Genomic DNA, 17,602 nt, shown 5'->3' with positions numbered 1-17,602 from the left:
ATGATTGTTGCATATGAGATCATAAAAAATTAAGTTGGGGTAGATGAACTTTTTTTTTTGGGAAGCTTATAAGTTCTTTGGAGCTTATAAGCTGTTTATGAGCTTATTTTGCCAAACACTTTGAAGGAGCTTATAAGCTTCTAAACAACTTATAAGCTGTTTTGAGGAGCATATAAACTCAGTCAAACGCCCTCTAATTATAACAACTGAGATATTTTAATGGAAGGAACAGAGGATTTTTTTTTCTTTTTTTTAGTGTGTAATTGAAACCGAAAATAAGTGGATAAGTGCCCGTACTTTTTAAGTATTGTCTATTCGTATTTAGATACTCTTTTTAGCCATCAAAATATTCTAAAATGTCACATTAATATTTATGATTATTTATTTGAAAGAAGGTATTTTATGTAGATAAGTGCTTGCGCACTATATTTTTTCTTTTGACTTGGGAAAAGGAAGCGGTGGAATTTAAACCCTATATTTTACTATTCGCAAACAGGAGTTCGCACCGTTTGGTGTCTCCTTAGAGACGATTGCGCCTTATATCTGTAGTAGAAAGACGACTCAACTCTTTAGACATGATATGTAAAGCATATGCTATAACGTCTAATTAATTGATAATAGATTTAATATGTGAATTTATAGCGTACATATCTACATATAATTAATATCAATCCCTAAATATAAATTATATAATAAAATATATGGCTAAATACATTTTTATGATAACCTCATTGAAAGAGTAGGAAAGTTTAAGACGAAAGTACATAAGTTTGAACCCACCAACTCTTTCTAAATCGAGATCAATATATTAATATGATCGAAATTTATTAGAAATATATCCATATATTACCATGATAAAAAAAAAATATGGCAGCACGCTACGTGATGAAATTTAACATTAAATTCAAATAAAAAATTCAAGATTCCTTTGATACTATTCTCCATGTAACACATTGGATTAGTCAATTGAAACTTATTCTAATATAAAAAAAAGGTGTTCATCAACACAATCTAATACTACTATGCTACAAGATAAATACAAAATAGAATCATATTCTTGGCAAAATAAACTCCATATACCAAAATTCTAGAACTAATCCAATGTGTTACATGCGGATACTTTTTCAAAATTTCGATAATAACACTTCAAACAATAGCAATTAACACCAAAACGAAATTAAAAATAGAATTTTCTCAATATAACAAAAAAATAAAAAAAAAATAATGTCACCATATTTTTTTGGTCCAAGTGCATTATATCAAATTCACCGACCGAAATATCAAATATGGACCGGAATTTTAGACCTGCAGCACACATTCCCCAGAACAACAGCAAAAAATCTTGCATGGCAACTATTTTTAATTCCAATTTATTTACATATTTTTTTCCCTAATTCGTGACGCAAAATGACGAAAAATTTGCCAAAAAACCCAACTAGGTCGTTAGAATCATGGGCTGTCACGTCGTGGATCCGACGTGGCATCGCGATCTGCCGTTGAGACGTCGACTAAATCGAGGAAGCCGCACCGTCGGATCTCCTTAACGTGAAACCGCGGCTTTTAGAGAGAGAGAGAGGCAGCACCACCTTCATCAACCAATCATGGTGGTTTCTTCCTTCTCAATTCCATTTCCCAGTTCCACAACACCTATAAATACCCCCTTCCTCAACTCCATTGCAACATTCACTTCTTCCTCTTCTCTTACACGCTTACTTCACACCAAAAACACACCTCTCTTCAACCTATCATCATCGTCTTCTTCACACAATCGTATTCTCGCTTACAGAGTACGTCTCCTTCCCCCCATCAATTTTCAATCTAGGGTTGCAGAATTTCTAATTAGTTGTTCAAGCGATATCTTTTCTTACATTTTGAGCTGTAATTGTTGCAGGCTAGTGAGGAATCAGCGATGACTATTAAACCAGCTGTCCGGATCGCCGAGAGGAAGCTCGTGGTGAAGGACCGGACAATCCTCGCCAACGTGCCGGAGAATGTAATCGCGACCTCCGGCGCGGCGGCGGGGCCGGTGGAGGGGGTGTTTTCAGGGGCGGCGTTCGACCAGGAGCGGTGCAGCCACGTCGTCTCCCTGGGAACCCTACGCGACGTCCGGTTCTTAGCTTGCTTCCGGTTCAAGCTGTGGTGGATGGCTCAGAAAATGGGGGACAAGGGGCGCGACATCCCCTTAGAGACCCAATTCCTCCTCCTCGAGACCAAAGAGGGCTCGCATTTGGAGGCCGACGAGGACAACGACGACAACAAGATCGTCTACACCGTCTTCCTGCCCTTAATCGAAGGCCCCTTCAAGGCCTGCCTGCAAGGGAACGCCGCCGACGAGCTCGAATTGTGCCTCGAGAGCGGCGACTTCGACACCGTCGGATCCACTTTCACTCACTCCGTCTACATCAGCTGCGGCACCGATCCCTTCGCGGCGGTCCACGACGCCATCAAGGCGGTCAAACTCCACCTCGGGACGTTCCGGTTGCGGCACGAGAAGAAGATCCCCGGAATCGTGGACTGCTTCGGGTGGTGCACGTGGGACGCCTTCTATCAAGAGGTGACTCAGGAGGGTGTGGAGGCCGGCCTCGAGAGCCTCGAGGCTGGGGGCACCCCTCCCAAGTTCGTCATCATTGACGACGGATGGCAGTCGGTGGGGTCGGACCAGAAAGAAAATGAAAAAGAAGAAGAGAGCCAAGGGTTGCTGAGGCTGACTGGGATCAAAGAGAATGACAAATTCAAGAAGAAGGAGGATCCTTCAATGGGGATCAAGAACATCGTCAACATCGCAAAGGAGAAGCACGGCCTCAAATATGTGTATGTGTGGCACGCCATCACCGGGTACTGGGGCGGGGTGAGGCCCGGGGTTGAGGAGATGGAGGACTACGGATCGGCTATGCAGTATCCGAAGCTGTCCAAGGGGGTTCTTGAACACGAGCCCGGGTGGAAGACTGATGCCATTGCTTTGCAGGGATTGGGATTGGTGAACCCCAAGAATGTGTACAAGTTCTACAATGAGCTCCACAGCTACTTGGCTGCTGCGGGCATAGACGGGGTCAAGGTCGACGTGCAGTGCATCTTGGAGACGCTTGGCGCCGGCCTCGGAGGCAGGGTCGAGCTCACTAGGCAGTATCATCATGCTCTTGATGCCTCTGTTGCCAGGAACTTCCCTGATAATGGCTGCATTGCCTGCATGAGCCACAACCTCGAATCTCTCTACTGGTATGTATTAAACTTATTCTCATCACTTGATGATTATTGATTGCTCATCTATTTCATGAATGTTAATGATGTGTTTGTTGAAACAGCTCGAAGCAGACTGGTATAGTGAGAGCATCGGACGATTTCTACCCGCGCGATCCGGTGTCGCACACCATTCACATTGCGGCTGTGGCGTACAACAGTGTGTTCTTGGGAGAGATAATGCTGCCTGATTGGGACATGTTCCACTCTCTGCATCCGGCAGCTGAGTACCATGGTTCGGCGAGGGCGATCAGCGGTGGACCTGTCTATGTCAGCGATGCACCGGGCAAGCACAACTTCGAGCTTCTTAGGAAGCTCGTCTTGCCCGATGGCTCAATCCTCCGCCCTCGCCTCCCCGGCCGCCCCACCAAGGATTGCCTCTTCTCCGACCCTGCTCGTGATGGTGTTAGGTGGGCATCACATCACTTGTTCAAGAATTGCAAACTCTTTGTTTTTTTTAATTTATTTATTTATTGTAAATGTGATTTAGTATTGATGATGGATTCTTGTTGTGTTGCAGCCTGCTAAAGATATGGAACATGAACAAACACAGTGGGGTCCTAGGTGTGTACAACTGCCAAGGTGCGGCGTGGAACAGTGTTGAGAGGAAGAACACCTTCCACCAGACCAAATCCGAGGCGATCACCGGCTACGTCAGGGGCCGGGACGTCCACCTCATCTCTGATGTGGCGCCCGACTCCAACTGGGACGGCCACGTGGCCCTCTACTCCCACAGGGTCGGAGAGGTCATCGTCCTCCCTTACAACGTGGCCATGCCGGTCTCCCTCAAGGTCCTCGAGCACGAGGTGTACACCGTTACACCAATCAAGAAGCTAGCACCGGGGTTCAGCTTCGCCCCGTTTGGCCTCATTGACATGTTTAATGGCGGTGGAGCTATAGAAGGGCTGGACTACGACGTGAAGTCCGGTGCAGGGCTCTCGGATGTGGAGAATGGATATCAAGTGGAAGGAAGCAATGTGGTTGCAGAGAGGGCGGAGAACTTGAGCTCGGAAGCCGTTGCAGTCGTCTCCATTGAAGCCAAGGGATGTGGCCGGTTCGGTGCTTACTCTTCGACTAAGCCAAGAAAATGCAAGGTGGGGGATGAGATCGTGGACTTCGAATACGACTCAGCATCAGGCCTCGTTACCTTGAACCTGCTCGAGATGCCTCGAGAGGATCAGAAGGTGCACAAGATCGAGATTGAGTTGTGAAATTATTGTATGATTTTGTAGCAAGATTTTGAGCATGATTGAGGAACTACTATGTAGCGATGAATCTCATTGCAAGATTCATAGAGTTGTTCCATTGGGGGGTTGGCAGATTAGGCCTTAGATGAGTATGGATGCTATTATGTGTTGTACTTGTTCACCCACCATATCCATCGAGAAACCCCAGCAGCATGTGATTGTACCTTGAGTTCATTCTCATCACAGTACAACAATGTAAAAGTGGATGATTCCACTGCATCAGTTATAATGAAATAGGAGTATCTCATTTTAATATGATAAGTTGTACCGTAATTGCTTTGATTGAGTATCGTATTTTTATAAAATATATATGTTTCTCCTATTTGTGTAATATGGCACCAAATATATTGACTGAAACGGGTACAAGTTAACAAAACGTCAAAGATACAGATAAGAATGCAAAGAACAGACATCGAATTCGCAAAACAGCATTCCCAGCAGAAGACGTGTTGAAAACAAGTGATTCCTCACTGGAGATTTTGGGTCTGCACTTTTCACTGATCAAAGGTGCGTGCTGTCGTCTTGTCTCCATTTCTCGTGCCTCTCAACTATGTATCTTCCTCGTCACATTCCGATGGTTCAAAAAGCAAAGTTTCTTCCAATTCTCTGCAGAAATCCTCAGGGTCTTCCAGGTTCTCACCGTCTTCCTGCGTTGCAAGGTCATCGCAACCTTCTTTTCTTTTCTTGGAGTTTCGTCCTGTAGAGTATTCGCCCTCTTCCTGCTGCGAAGCTTCTGCAACGCTAAGAGGGCTGAATCCTGTTTGTCGATACAACGCCTCTTTCTGGGATTTCCAATCTGCAGCAGTCTTCTCAACCACATCGCCTATCAATCTCTGATTTTCCACAATGTGCTTTATGTTTTCCACATCAACCACTTTGCTAGCCTCTTTAACAAGAGAAATATATTAGAACTCGCATAAGAAGCATGAAATGAGAGATGCGTTCACAAATGCAGTTGATATCATCGTGATGTGGTCTATAATGCTCTGGATAACAGAAAAGTAAAGATGACATGTGGATGCAAGTCAATAAGGAGGGGCTAATGGAATTCCGGGAGCATAATAAAAGTACCTTTGATGGCAAGCTCCTTGGCGGCTGCATACTCGGACGATCTTTTCTTGAATAGATCAACGTCAAGCTCCGTGTCCTAGTGGAAAGATTGAAATGCACACGGAGATCAGAGACAGTTTAGTTTTTTATGCAAAAAGATTGAATATCTTACACTGACAGGCAAATGAAAAGGTAAATGAAAAACTCACCAAGTCCATGTGGATGAAGTGCTCGAGTCGGGAATTATTAAATAACCTAATGAGTCAAAATTGCACCTTCAGGTAAGCCAACCAAGTGGTGATAGAAGAAAACACAGAAGCTAACAATAAGAGCTACAGTCTACAGACTTACAATTTATATGCTGATCGAATACGGGCATTCTGGTCATTTGTTAGTTCATTCACTCTCTCTGTTGCAGAGCCTTCATTTACACCTACGAAACCGAAAAGAAACATGTTCCTCTCCAACATACCCTTCACTAAAGCAGCAACTACTTTCACTCCAGCAGCCTTTGCTTCAATTACCAGATTCTTGAGCTTTTTCAACTCTTCTGTGAAAGAAAATTAAGGTAAGGGCTTTGAAGAGAACACACCATGACTTATGCTGCTTAAATTAGTTAATACTTCCAAATTCGATTCCAGCAATTACTAGAAGATACAATCTTTATAAAGGTCTGGTGAATAAGAATGATAAGTTTTGAAGTTTTTAGTCTTTTATCTATCCCACAGTATATATGATGACAAAGTATTTCAAAAACAACATCAAATTGACAATAATTCAGAAATGCAAAGAGTCTAATCCTAGTCGAAACAAAAACATCTTGAAGCTCTCTTTTTCATGTACATATCAAGGACAGTGTCAGTCTTTAGGTAGTGAATACCGACTAGTGAAAGTCATTCGGTCTCAGTTACCAGAGACATTGACATACATTCACGCAACCAGCAAAATGTGCTCGCTATTTCAAAGATCTCAAGAACATGTACTTTCATTTCATTGAAGTTTGTGTTTTCCAAAAGGGCCGGTAGATATACATTAACAGTAAGAATATCATCCTAATATCCCAACACAAAAGCATTGCAACATTATTGGCCAGAGAGAAAGAGCAGGCAATGAAGTACTTATTGGACTAAAATTGTGAAGGACAAGACACAGTACTGCAAAGTTACTAATAGTTCAGAGAAACATATAAAACGGGAATATCTAACAATTCGCAGCTACCACATAAGCACAGACATTCAAGTATGGAATACTAGATATTGTAGAATTCCACATCAAATCTATGACCCAAAAGGCCAATGGTGAGGACTGAGGAAGAAGTGAAATACTCACCCAAATACAAATAAATTTTAAAAGGAGGCTTGAACAGCTGCGTCTCATACAGGCAGTACAGGCAATATAGCCCACCTAATCTCTTCGAAAAAGAATCAGCTGAAACCATGTAGCCTGGAATCAGAAAAACACCAGTTATACAGTAACAATAGGAGAAATGAAAGGGAACAAAAAATGATATAATTTCTTGATAAAATAGCAATTCATACAGCAAACCATGGCAAACATATACATCAAGAGAATGGAAGGCACCCACCAAATAAACTGAGAGTAGCCTTAGAACTTTCGAATTTCACTCCTTTCTTGTTGGAAACAAGAAATCAGAAACTCCACAAGGAGAACCATAAAATGACAGCCATGTCAAATAGTCTCAAAGATGTGATGCCTAAATATTAAAAACTATAGATAGACAATATTCTCAGGTAACTTACTGATGGAATGCGCATACAGCGACTGCATAAAGAAACCTTGATTAGTCGAAGGGCTAGCCTCGAATATGTAGGAAAACTTCCTCGAAAGCCAAACTCTTTTGAATTCAGCAAAAGCACTTGATTCACACTAGGGAACAAACGAGTAAAGTAACATTTAGGTGCACATATATAAAACAACAGGAGAAGAAGTGTAATTGTGGATTAATACCTGAGTGAATTCATGTATGAGCTCATCAATGTCCAGCGTGAACAGCTTGAGGTCCATCTACTTCCTTGATGGGATAAAAATAACTCCTCTTTAGTAGTGGGGTGCCCCGCGAAAAGAGAGGCTGAGGAAAAGAATCCGTTAAGCGGGGAAAAAGAAGAAGATGAAAAATTGCAGAGAAATAATGGGGGCGGCGTAGGAGAATGGTTTCAATTCCGTTGCTGCTTTGTTCAGTTAAAATGCAGATTAAGAATTTGGTGAGTGGGGAAGAAAGAAGACTGCTTTTTTCAACAAAAAATTAGATCACTTTCTTTTTTCAATTTATATAACTATTCTTTAACCGATTTTCACTGGGACGAACCAGATACCGAACCGTAACCGATGTGAACGGTTTGGTTCGGGAAATTCACTCAAAATCAATGATCGAACCCGAACCACTATGAATATTCGATTAACCGATAATTGATTCGAATTAACCGAAAGAAAAACAAAATTCTGCATCTTTTTTCAATTCAAAGCTCATTCACAATTGAACAATTCCAATTCTAGCAATTCAATGTCAAAAATTAAAAAACCTCATCAAATTCAGAATCATAACCCCTAAGAGCAAAAGGGGGAACGAAGCTTGCCTTTGACCTTTGGGAACGGCGATGGCTTGAGGAGCTGCTGCGGTCCGGCAGCGACGCAATGGCTGAAGAGCGGCGGTGCGGTTCGGCAGGGAAGCGACGACTTGAGCCTTGAGGAGCTGCTGCCTGCTGCGGTGCGGCGGCGACGGGTGGCACGCGGCTGGAGGGCAGCGGACGGCGCGGCGGTGACCGGAGCTAGAGAGTTGAGAGCTGTTGTGTGCGCGAGTTTGGATAGGGGTTTAGTTTAGTTTTAGATTTTAGAAAATATTTATTTATTTAAATTCAATTATTTGATTGATTCACTTCGATTATCAAGTTAATCAATATACATATATATATAGGGCACGCTCCAATGAAATTCTCTAATTTTAGTTAGATCTAGGGCACGATCTGGTGCATTTATTTGATCAATTCTATAATTGATATTGTATCTGAAGGGAGAATTTTTTTCGTAGGGTTCGAATCCTGAAGGAAGCATAATATTTTAAATTTTGTTATTCATCAGTATATAATATATATAGCATTGTTCATTAATATATACTGCCTTATTCATCAATATATATATGTTTCGTTCACTGTCAATTTAAAAAAAAATAATTTTCATCAGTATATGCATATTGTTCGTTAGATATATGTCTTGTTCATTAGTATTATATGTCTTATTCATTATCCTCAGTGTTACACGAAAAATAGGGGGTCTCATTGGAGCGCGCCCATATATATATATATATGGGAGAGTTGAATGGAGACCACTCCCCTAAATAGAGAATGAAGACCAAATCCTGTGCGTCGATTCTAGAATATCCAACGATCTTGATTTGGCTGAAAAAATTTATAATTTTCGTTTGTTTTATTGCATGAAGGTTAAATTGGTCATTTGAATTTCTACATATCCGTTTTTAGCTCTAGTTACATATAATCTAATCTTTTATTTGCAGATAATTGTTTTCAAGATACGTTTGTTACAAAAAAAAAAAGCATTCATGGAATATTATTTCTCACCTTCCTCGCCAATCACCTCCATCTCCTCCTGCTGTTTCGCCGCCGTTCCCTCCATTCCCCCTTCCTTCGCCTCCCTCCCCAATCTCCGCTGGCGTCGCAGGCGGAAGGGTTCTTGAGGCTGTGCTGCCCCAGCGTCGTCAGGGAGAGGCCGACGAATACGACGATGGTGAAGAGGGAGTTCACGTTCACCAGGCCGTCCAGGGCGATCACGTGGACGCTCGTGGTGGCGACCGCCGCACTGCCGCCGGATCTACAGGTCTGCATATCGACAATGTAGTGTTCGTAGAAAATACTAATGAACATACTAATGTTCGTCGAAATATTCGTAAAAAACAAACGAACATACTAATGTTCGTCGATATGTTCGTAGGAAAACAAATGAACATACTAATATTCACCTATTATGTTCATCGACGGATCAGGTCCCAGGAATGGAAAGAGAGGAATTTTCGAGATTTGTTCAACGAGATCCCAGAATTCGGTAGATTTGAGTAGACATATTTGCCCTTTTCGAATTAAATAAATGTAATTAACCAATATTTAATTACATGAAAAATCAAATCCGGAAATTATATGAACCATTGATTGGAGTGAGATGAACGGCCTTTATTTGGTCTTTATTCTCTATCTAGGGGAGTGGTTGTCATATAATGCAACTATATATATATATATATATATATATATATATATATATATATATATATATATATATATATATATATAGGGGTGAAAATTCAGGTTGTTGGGTAGCGGATTACCCGAACCCGACCCTATAACAGGTCGGTTATTGGATATCCAATACCCGATATTTTATGGGTGCGGAGCGGTACCGGATAGACAAGGCTATTATTTTTTGGGTAACGGATAACCCGACTACCCATAGAATATACCCGAGTACCCACATTTTTTATGGTTATATATTTAAGGTTTTATTTATTAAATTATAAATACTATCTCAATTTGAATAAAATAGTGAATAGCCGTTGATTTTTGTAACATTGTATATTGCTTTTCTGTGAAAAATGCCTAGTACCCATCATTCATTTTTTATTTTCCGTTTTGTAAATTTCATCCTTCATGAATCGTAATCAATGAAAAAAAAATTATTTAGTCATCAACAAATAAAAAACATTAATTTTGAAATGTCAAAATGTCCATCAATCCATTTATCCTTCTAATTAAACATGCTACTTGGGCTATAGAAATTAGGATTTATAATGAAACATTAATTTTAATAACTAGATCGGATAATTGGGTACCCGAATACCCAGACCGGATATCCACACGAAGATTAGGGTACCCGATTTTATAAGACGGTGTGGGTATGAGTGCTATTTTTAATTTATTTACGGGTCAGATACCCGATTAAAATTGGGTTCCACCCGTGTGTGTGTGTGAAGGGCTACCATGAAAACACTTCGTAAAATAAAAATAAAAACGTTTTTCAATGTACGAATTTTATATAGAACACGTATGAATTTATCTAACATGATTACGAATTGTGAAAAATAAATTTTTGTTATCTTTAGGATTCGAACTCAAGACTATGAATTCATCCAACAGGGTTACTAATCAACCGTAGATCTTGATGATCTAATGGCTGAAAATTGTTGATATTTTATATTTTAAGAAATGTTTTTATTTTAACCCTCTCATATACATATATATTTTCAAATTTACTAATCGAAACCGATTTGATAATGAAAAAATCGATTGATTCAATTCAATTTTATTATCAAATTAACTAATACTCGAATAAACACTACCGTATTATCAGTTATCACCCCACTAATCATGTCTTCAATTATTTAATTGTTTCATTTATAAATCAAAGGAAAAAGAGAATTATTTCATTTATATATAACACATTTCATTAAAATTACTTTGATCGTGCATATTCATTTTTATTTCGAGATTTATTTCCCACTAATTTATTTGTTATTACAAGTGTGTGACCTATGATGCACGAATCCTTCAAAAATTAGCATGTACGGCGAATCGGATTCTTTTAGGGTGCGATTCTCTTGGATTCTCGTCGGATTCGCACCCGATTCGCCACGTGACGTATCTTTTAAAACAATTTATAAAAATAAACGGAATTCGCAAATTTCATAGGCAAAATTCACGTATCTCGTGCACGAAATGTCTACACAAGGTTATTGTGATAATTTTTCTGCAGAATCAAAACAAAACCCCAAACAAAATCAATTTTAAGAATTGGTGTAAATAACTAGATTTTATTCTTAATCCTAGATGGCGTCGCATATAAATACTCAAAAGTCAAATCTCATGAATTCGTCTCAAACTACATAACAACAATAATGATAATAATTTATCAAAAGAAAGAATATACGCGAGCTAATTAATAAATCTAGGAAAGTTATGAGGTATTGTACAATATAAGTTTGAAGATGTGACGGAATCATTTAATTCAACAATAAGATAAACGAACACCTCTCTCTACCTAAGCAACACCATACACATCCAATCACTAGATTGGGACTTCCACCTTCACTAGTGCCGTTGGAGCCTCAACGCTCTCCGTCTGAAGCCAATCCTTGGCGCAGATGAGGGCCTCCACCGTCTCCGGCCGCAACGAGCACCGGTAGCTATCCATCTCCTTCCGTACCGTGTCGAACACTGATGCTGCCGGCACCGTACAAACCGGGATCGACAGTATATCACGGGCCATCTTCGAGAGCGTCGGATACTTCATCCTGTTCACCTTCCACCACCCCACCACGTCGAATTCGTGCACCCGTGGCAACAGCGACTCCTCCAGATACTGGTCCAGCTCCGACTTGGCGAGCTGGCTCGTAGTCTCCATTATGTAAACGTCGAAATCTGTTAACCCTAGACCGTTGGTTCCAATTCCTTGATGATCCTCGGGCTTGGCAGTTTGGCCGTTCATTGCCTCAGCGTAAGCAGGAGTGAGAGGCAGGGGGAGAGCTACGTATTCGAGGAACAGCTCGTGGATCCCCTCATCGACAATCTTCACATACGCGGCAGAGTCGTCACCGTATATTTTGGAGAAGCTGAACTCGACGAGTTTCAGCTTGAACCGTGGATCCATGACTACAGCTATGGCCAGAATGAAACAGCTGCTCTTCCAGTATTTGTCGAAGTTCTCTTGCATAGACTTTGTGAGAGTGCTGACGAACGGCTCTTCACTGGACGCAGCACGTGCCAGTTCCAATTGAATCTTCCACGCCTCGTGAAAGAAGGTGTTTGTCGTTGGAGTAGCCGCTGTCGTCAGAAGATTAGCCGTGTCGAACAGGGGTTTCAAGTAAGTGCAGAGTATCTCTACTTGCTGGAAATCCTCTACTGTCGGGGCGTCCTTGTAATCCGGATCTGTAGTGTCCAGACAAGAGAATACTTCCTTCAATTCCGACGCGGCCAGTAGCATTTCATAAGTTGTGTTCCACCGAGTTTGGTCATCTATAGCAAGAGTCTTGGAGCTAGGCACTTGCAGTTGCAGCTTGAGCTCGATGAACTTCTCCTCGCGCGATTCAGATGTCTTCACGTACTTGACACTGTCTCTTATCTTCTTGACAAGGCCGTGCACGGAAGCTAGTGCATCTTCAACAATTCTGCTCAACGAACGAGCAAGGCAGTTTCCAACCAACAACTGGCCACCAAGCACCAATGGGTTCTTCACAGATAGCAGAGCTCTCATATTGTCTACTGCAGCATCGTTCAATGGTTGATTAATGGTTACAGAAAATAACTTCCCATCCATATTCCAATCAGATAGGCAAGCAGCAACAGAATGGCTGAAAGCAGTGTCTGATTCAGGATAAGGCTCCATGATCACGTTGAGAAGTTTCCGATGCATCTTCCAGTCACTGTCAATGAACTGTCCACTTACAAACATGTAGCCGATAGTTCTGGATGAAGGCCATAAATCCAATGTAAGGCAGATCCGTCCGGGTACCCCCTCAATCACACGCTGGATGCTCGCTTTTTCCCGGAGATAAGTAGCCACACAGTCCCCCTGTACAGTATTGAAGCTCACCATATCGAAACGAGGCTGTAAATTCTGAACAAATGCCACGAAACCAGGGTGTTCAACCATGTGGAGTGGGTAGTCGTGCATGATAATCATCCTAGCAATCTCGTGTCTGCAGCGGTCAGCATCAAAGGAAATGTAAGGCACAGCAGCCGTCCGATAGCGTCGCTTCGGTGTATCAGTAAACGAGCTCATCTTTGGAGGGGCGCTGTAAGGGGTGGATTGGTTATTTCTCTCCTGATTACGCAGGACTACTGGGCAGGTCCCCTTTGCAATGTGGCGCTTGAGATGGCTCGTTCCAGCTACCTTATTCCCTGTGCTGTAGGCAAATGACTGTTTGCATTGCTTACAGCATGCCCTCCTACATCCAGTACCAACTGTTTCGATAGTGAAATGCTCCCAGACAACCGACTTCTTTTTCCTACGTTTAGTAGGTTGCTGCTCAACAATCGGTGTAAGATCTTCAGAATGGTTGGCTTCAGGTTCAAAAAGGTCGAGTTGCATCTCTGTCTCCATGGGCTGCGCATCTTCCATCGGGACAAGTTCATTATTCATGACAGGATTAGGGTTTTCAACCTCCATCTTCAGAGAATGCTGTATGATTTAAATGTTCCTGCGAAATCAGAGATGACCCAGAAATCAGTCCCTAATCATCCTCACCGAATCACAAACAATTAGGGTCAGTTAATAAGGCCGTGCTGCTGTGACAGATCGGCCATGATTACCGACACCGGCTGAGAACAATGAGACTTAAACATTAAGTTACAAAAAGGTTCGTAAAAAAACGCGTAAAAACTACAGTTTCATGAATACAGCATTCCCAACCACAAAAAAGCATAAGCCATAGCTCATGAAATTAAAACTCTGAACTTTAAAAATTTAAAAAACAAGCCATCCCTTTTAAGTTCTAATCCTACATCTAAAGTAATTTCATAACCTTTTTTCAAAACTATACACACAAATAAATGGATCCTCAAAATAGCCCAAATATTCAAGTGGGCCTCGGCTTAAGCTCAAACCCAGATTTTAGCCATCTCTATGAGCACAGAATTAAGACATGAAGAATGATTCTTGAAACACCTTGTAGTATGAGTATTTAATAAGTTGGCCAGGTCCCACAGGCCCATCCAGACAACCAAACAACGAGTTATGAGATATGTCCTCATCTATCTAAAGTGACTACACCAAGTATCAATATCCATCTTAATAACACCATCTTTACAAAAATAACCCCATCATACAAAGCATGTACAAAAGCAACAAAATTGACATAGTCAACGGCCCGCCCATTAACAAGTCAGCCACCAAAACCACGAGCTTCAACAGATCTAACGCTTCAACAACACGGATTCATAAAGTATCATCATAGAAGCCCAGATCAAAGTCATGAACAGAGCATATCTAAACTAGCTCCAAAACAGAAAATAGTTCTAACAAAGTAATTTTTACTGCAGATCGGTGGACTTAATAATAATAAAAGAAACAAACAAGCCCAGAATTATTCAAAATTTAATAAATAGTAACAGAGAAAAAAAGAAGAAGAAGCGAATTTAATAAACAAACAACAAAACTATCCCGATACCACGATTTAAATTACCAAGAGACGTATAAAGAGAGGTCAACGTAAGAAAAAAAAAAAGACATAACTTTGGGGTGGGAAAAAACATGAAGGAAACTCAAAATTTTTCATACCAGGCCGAAAGAGGAGCTTCCGATCGGAAATCCAGAGGAAAATTCCGGTTGTTCGGCGGAGGAGGCGATTTCCGGCGCCCAGATCTAGGGTTTGGGGAGGAGAGAGAGGGGGAGCGGAGAGGAGAGAGAAAGATTAGAATTGGGCTTGCAATTGGACCTAGTTTTTTGGGGTTGGCTATGTGATAAGGTTTATTATTGTTGGGGTAGGGCGAAATATTAAAGGGAATTGGATATGGACTTTGAGGTCCATCTAATTTGTTTGCTGTGTGAATCTCGGCGTGTATTAGTGCGTGTTTCGTTTCAAAACTTTTATTTTTTTTATTTTTTTATTTTTTCTTCTTCTTTTACTTCACATCATATGACTATTTTTTGCTGGTTTTAAATGTGTGACCACACAGCCCACCGTCAGTGTGTGTAGCCCACTACTTAGGGAATTTTATTTTGGGAAAAAAAGTTTTGTTTGTGGGGGCCTACAATTTGTGGAATTTGCAAATTTGGGTGATTCTTTTTTATTGGGGGTGAGGGGGAGATTTTGAAATATTCATAGCCCATATGATGTGGAAGATGTTTATTTGCACCAATTTGAGGAGCTTCAAACTATTGGTCCATGGCCTAGGTTGGACTTGGATTTGATTTTTTTAATTTTTATTTTATTTTTGGTGTTGGAAAACTTACCTAACTCGATATTTTAAATTAAATGAATTCATTGTAGTTAAATCATAGGCCAAGCTACGGTTTTGCCAACTATTAACTCGATTATTGTTGCATTTATTATTCTAATGGGTTGGAGACTTTTTCTTCAACAAAATAAACTTTTTTTTTGCGATTTAGTGTTTAGTAGTTTATGGTTCAGCAATGCGACTGTGATTAGGAGATTCTGAAAAGTCTTTTTTTTAGGGGTTTCGGCAAATAAAATCACGAACTATTTTGAATTTGTAATTTTAACGTGACTTATGAAGTGTGGCAAATTAAATCATCACCTTTTCAATTTTTGCAATTCCGTCTACCTAATTTTTTTCGATCGCCAGAATGTTGAATTGGAGCTTACGTGAATTAGTAAAGACGACGTCGTTTTTGTTAGGCATAAACGATGTCGTTTCGTACAATTTCAACTACAAAGTTCTCCAAATTATAAAGGCATTGTATCCTATATTTGCGCGCACTATAATTTTTAATATCCAACAATTTTATAGAAAATAACATCGTAACATGAATATTATGTGGCAAACTAATCCACGTAAACTCTAACTCAACAATCCGACGACCAAAAAAAAATTGGGGGGATGAAATTGTAAAAATTGAAAAGATGGTGATTTAATTTGCCACACTTCAAAAGTCATGTTAAAATTGCAAATTCGAAATAGTTTATGATTTTATTTGCCAAAAATCCTTTTTTTAAGGCCAAAGAAGAATATATATATATATATATATTCTATATATATATATATATATATATTTACACACACACATATACATATATTACTTTCAATTGAAATATTCAATGTATAATATCAAGAAGTTAAGATAGAAAATTCGACTCAAAATCATTATATTTGAAGAACAAATAGTTAAACTAGCTAATTTATGAGCCACCTATCAGCACATGCCTCATTCACCAAGGAAGCATATAATGAAAGAATCTCAAGCTAGAAACATTATTTGATATTATCTTTAAATCAACATTTATATATGTGTGTATATATATACGTGTGTGCAGGGGCGAATCCAAGATTTGTCGATAGGGGGGGCTGAGCTCGAAAGTATTGAACGGGGTTTGGGGGCGGTAGGCGGTAGTCCCCGAGCCAAATTTTTCGGACAGTCTGTACAATTCATTTTTATGTGTAAGTAGAATTTTAATGGACTTTAGATTATAATTCGATTACCGACTATAATAAATAATTATTCTCTTTCTATTGATTCGATAACATATACTAACGCTACCCTTGAAAATTGTACCATTATAATTGAAAGAATATAAAAAACTACATCTATATATTTTTTTTAAAAAAATAATCTATCTTGTAGAAGAATAAATTAATTTTTATTTTTATGTTGAAAGATTTTTTTTTTCTTCTGAAAGTTGGACTGGGCTAAAATTGAACTATATAAGTATTAGAGTAAAAATATTTAATATATATATATAGGACAAAATTTTGGGGTTGCATTGGACTCCACTGCGTGTGTGTGTGTGTAAACATTTGTATATATATTTATATAAACATATTTGCTATTATATTTTCTCAATCCAAATTAATTTTAGGTCAACATTTATATATATATATATATATATATGTGTGTGTGTGTGCGCGTGTGTGTGTGAAATTAAATATGTTATACTTTTTCTGTATAATTTAACTATTACTATACGATACTCATTAAATTTAATACTTCAGTACATTCCTTGAGTTCATAATCTATATCTATATATCTATATATAATATGAGAACACAATTTTTCAATAATTTATTTACCGCCAATTTGATGGCAGTTTTGCAAATATATTTAATTAATTGAGAGAAATATTTTAGAATGTAAAGAGAGACGAGAGATAATAGATTATACTAGAAGTTAAACTGCGAAATATGAGAGAATATTAAAGGGGAGAGATTAAAAAAAAGTAGGGAGTAAAGAGAATAGATAAAAATAGTTTTGAAACTTCAAATATACATATATTATTTCTTTCAAATTTATTTTTAATTATTTCTATATTAAATTAAATATTTTATCATTATATTTAAATTTAAAATATATTTTGTATTTTTTATCTTACATAT

General features: G+C 39.4%; 3 protein-coding genes across 8 annotated transcripts; 1 reads left to right on the top strand and 2 right to left on the bottom strand.

Annotated features, from left to right (window-relative positions):
* The first annotated feature begins 940 nt into the window (after nt 1–940).
* LOC130988246 (probable galactinol--sucrose galactosyltransferase 6) lies at nt 941–4,745 on the top strand. The gene is made up of 4 exons (XM_057912038.1): nt 941–1,787; nt 1,892–3,216; nt 3,303–3,647; nt 3,758–4,745. Exons 1-4 carry the CDS (start codon nt 1,602–1,604, stop codon nt 4,446–4,448), a joined length of 2,547 nt encoding a protein of 848 aa, XP_057768021.1. The 5' UTR covers nt 941–1,601; the 3' UTR covers nt 4,449–4,745.
* A 61-nt stretch (nt 4,746–4,806) lies between these two features.
* On the bottom strand, nt 4,807–8,433 carry LOC130988247 (uncharacterized). Of its 5 annotated transcripts, none has more exons than XM_057912039.1 (8): nt 8,129–8,433; nt 7,503–7,623; nt 7,295–7,421; nt 6,864–6,977; nt 5,886–6,084; nt 5,744–5,789; nt 5,556–5,631; nt 4,807–5,370 (listed from the first exon to the last, which is right to left on the bottom strand). In XM_057912039.1, exons 2-8 carry the CDS (start codon nt 7,557–7,559, stop codon nt 5,033–5,035), a joined length of 957 nt encoding a protein of 318 aa, XP_057768022.1. In that variant the 5' UTR covers nt 7,560–7,623; nt 8,129–8,433; the 3' UTR covers nt 4,807–5,032. The 5 variants fall into 5 exon arrangements, with proteins under 5 accessions (XP_057768022.1, XP_057768024.1, XP_057768023.1 ...); XM_057912041.1 differs by having other exon boundaries at nt 5,886–6,081; nt 8,129–8,426; XM_057912040.1 differs by having other exon boundaries at nt 8,136–8,426.
* Nucleotides 8,434–11,458: 3,025 nt separating this feature from the next.
* On the bottom strand, nt 11,459–15,233 carry LOC130988245 (zinc finger BED domain-containing protein DAYSLEEPER). 2 transcript variants are annotated; one of them, XM_057912035.1, is made up of 2 exons: nt 14,829–15,233; nt 11,459–13,749 (listed from the first exon to the last, which is right to left on the bottom strand). In XM_057912035.1, exon 2 carries the CDS (start codon nt 13,716–13,718, stop codon nt 11,619–11,621), a length of 2,100 nt encoding a protein of 699 aa, XP_057768018.1. In that variant the 5' UTR covers nt 13,719–13,749; nt 14,829–15,233; the 3' UTR covers nt 11,459–11,618. The 2 variants fall into 2 exon arrangements, with proteins under 2 accessions (XP_057768018.1, XP_057768020.1); XM_057912037.1 differs by lacking the exon at nt 14,829–15,233 and adding an exon at nt 14,074–14,663.
* Nucleotides 15,234–17,602: the final 2,369 nt, after the last annotated feature.

This window comes from Salvia miltiorrhiza, chromosome 6 (assembly GCF_028751815.1).
Source record: "Salvia miltiorrhiza cultivar Shanhuang (shh) chromosome 6, IMPLAD_Smil_shh, whole genome shotgun sequence".
Classification (NCBI taxonomy): domain Eukaryota; kingdom Viridiplantae; phylum Streptophyta; class Magnoliopsida; order Lamiales; family Lamiaceae; genus Salvia; species Salvia miltiorrhiza.
This window is presented reverse-complemented; position numbering and strand designations above follow the sequence as displayed.

Excerpts from the sequence above, each read along its gene's own strand:
- LOC130988246 (XM_057912038.1), top strand. The coding sequence starts at position 1,602 with ATGGTGGTTTCTTCCTTCTCAATTCCATTTCCCAGTTCCACAACACCT. Across the intron at positions 3,217-3,302 it reads AACCTCGAATCTCTCTACTG|CTCGAAGCAGACTGGTATAG; the intron begins GTATGTATTAAA and ends TTGTTGAAACAG. Across the intron at positions 3,648-3,757 it reads CCTGCTCGTGATGGTGTTAG|CCTGCTAAAGATATGGAACA; the intron begins GTGGGCATCACA and ends GTTGTGTTGCAG.
- LOC130988247 (XM_057912039.1), bottom strand. The coding sequence starts at position 7,559 with ATGGACCTCAAGCTGTTCACGCTGGACATTGATGAGCTCATACATGAA. Across the intron at positions 6,978-7,294 it reads GCTGTATGCGCATTCCATCA|GCTACATGGTTTCAGCTGAT; the intron begins GTAAGTTACCTG and ends TTCTGATTCCAG. Across the intron at positions 6,085-6,863 it reads TAAAATTTATTTGTATTTGG|AAGAGTTGAAAAAGCTCAAG; the intron begins GTGAGTATTTCA and ends TTTCTTTCACAG.
- LOC130988245 (XM_057912035.1), bottom strand. The coding sequence starts at position 13,718 with ATGGAGGTTGAAAACCCTAATCCTGTCATGAATAATGAACTTGTCCCG.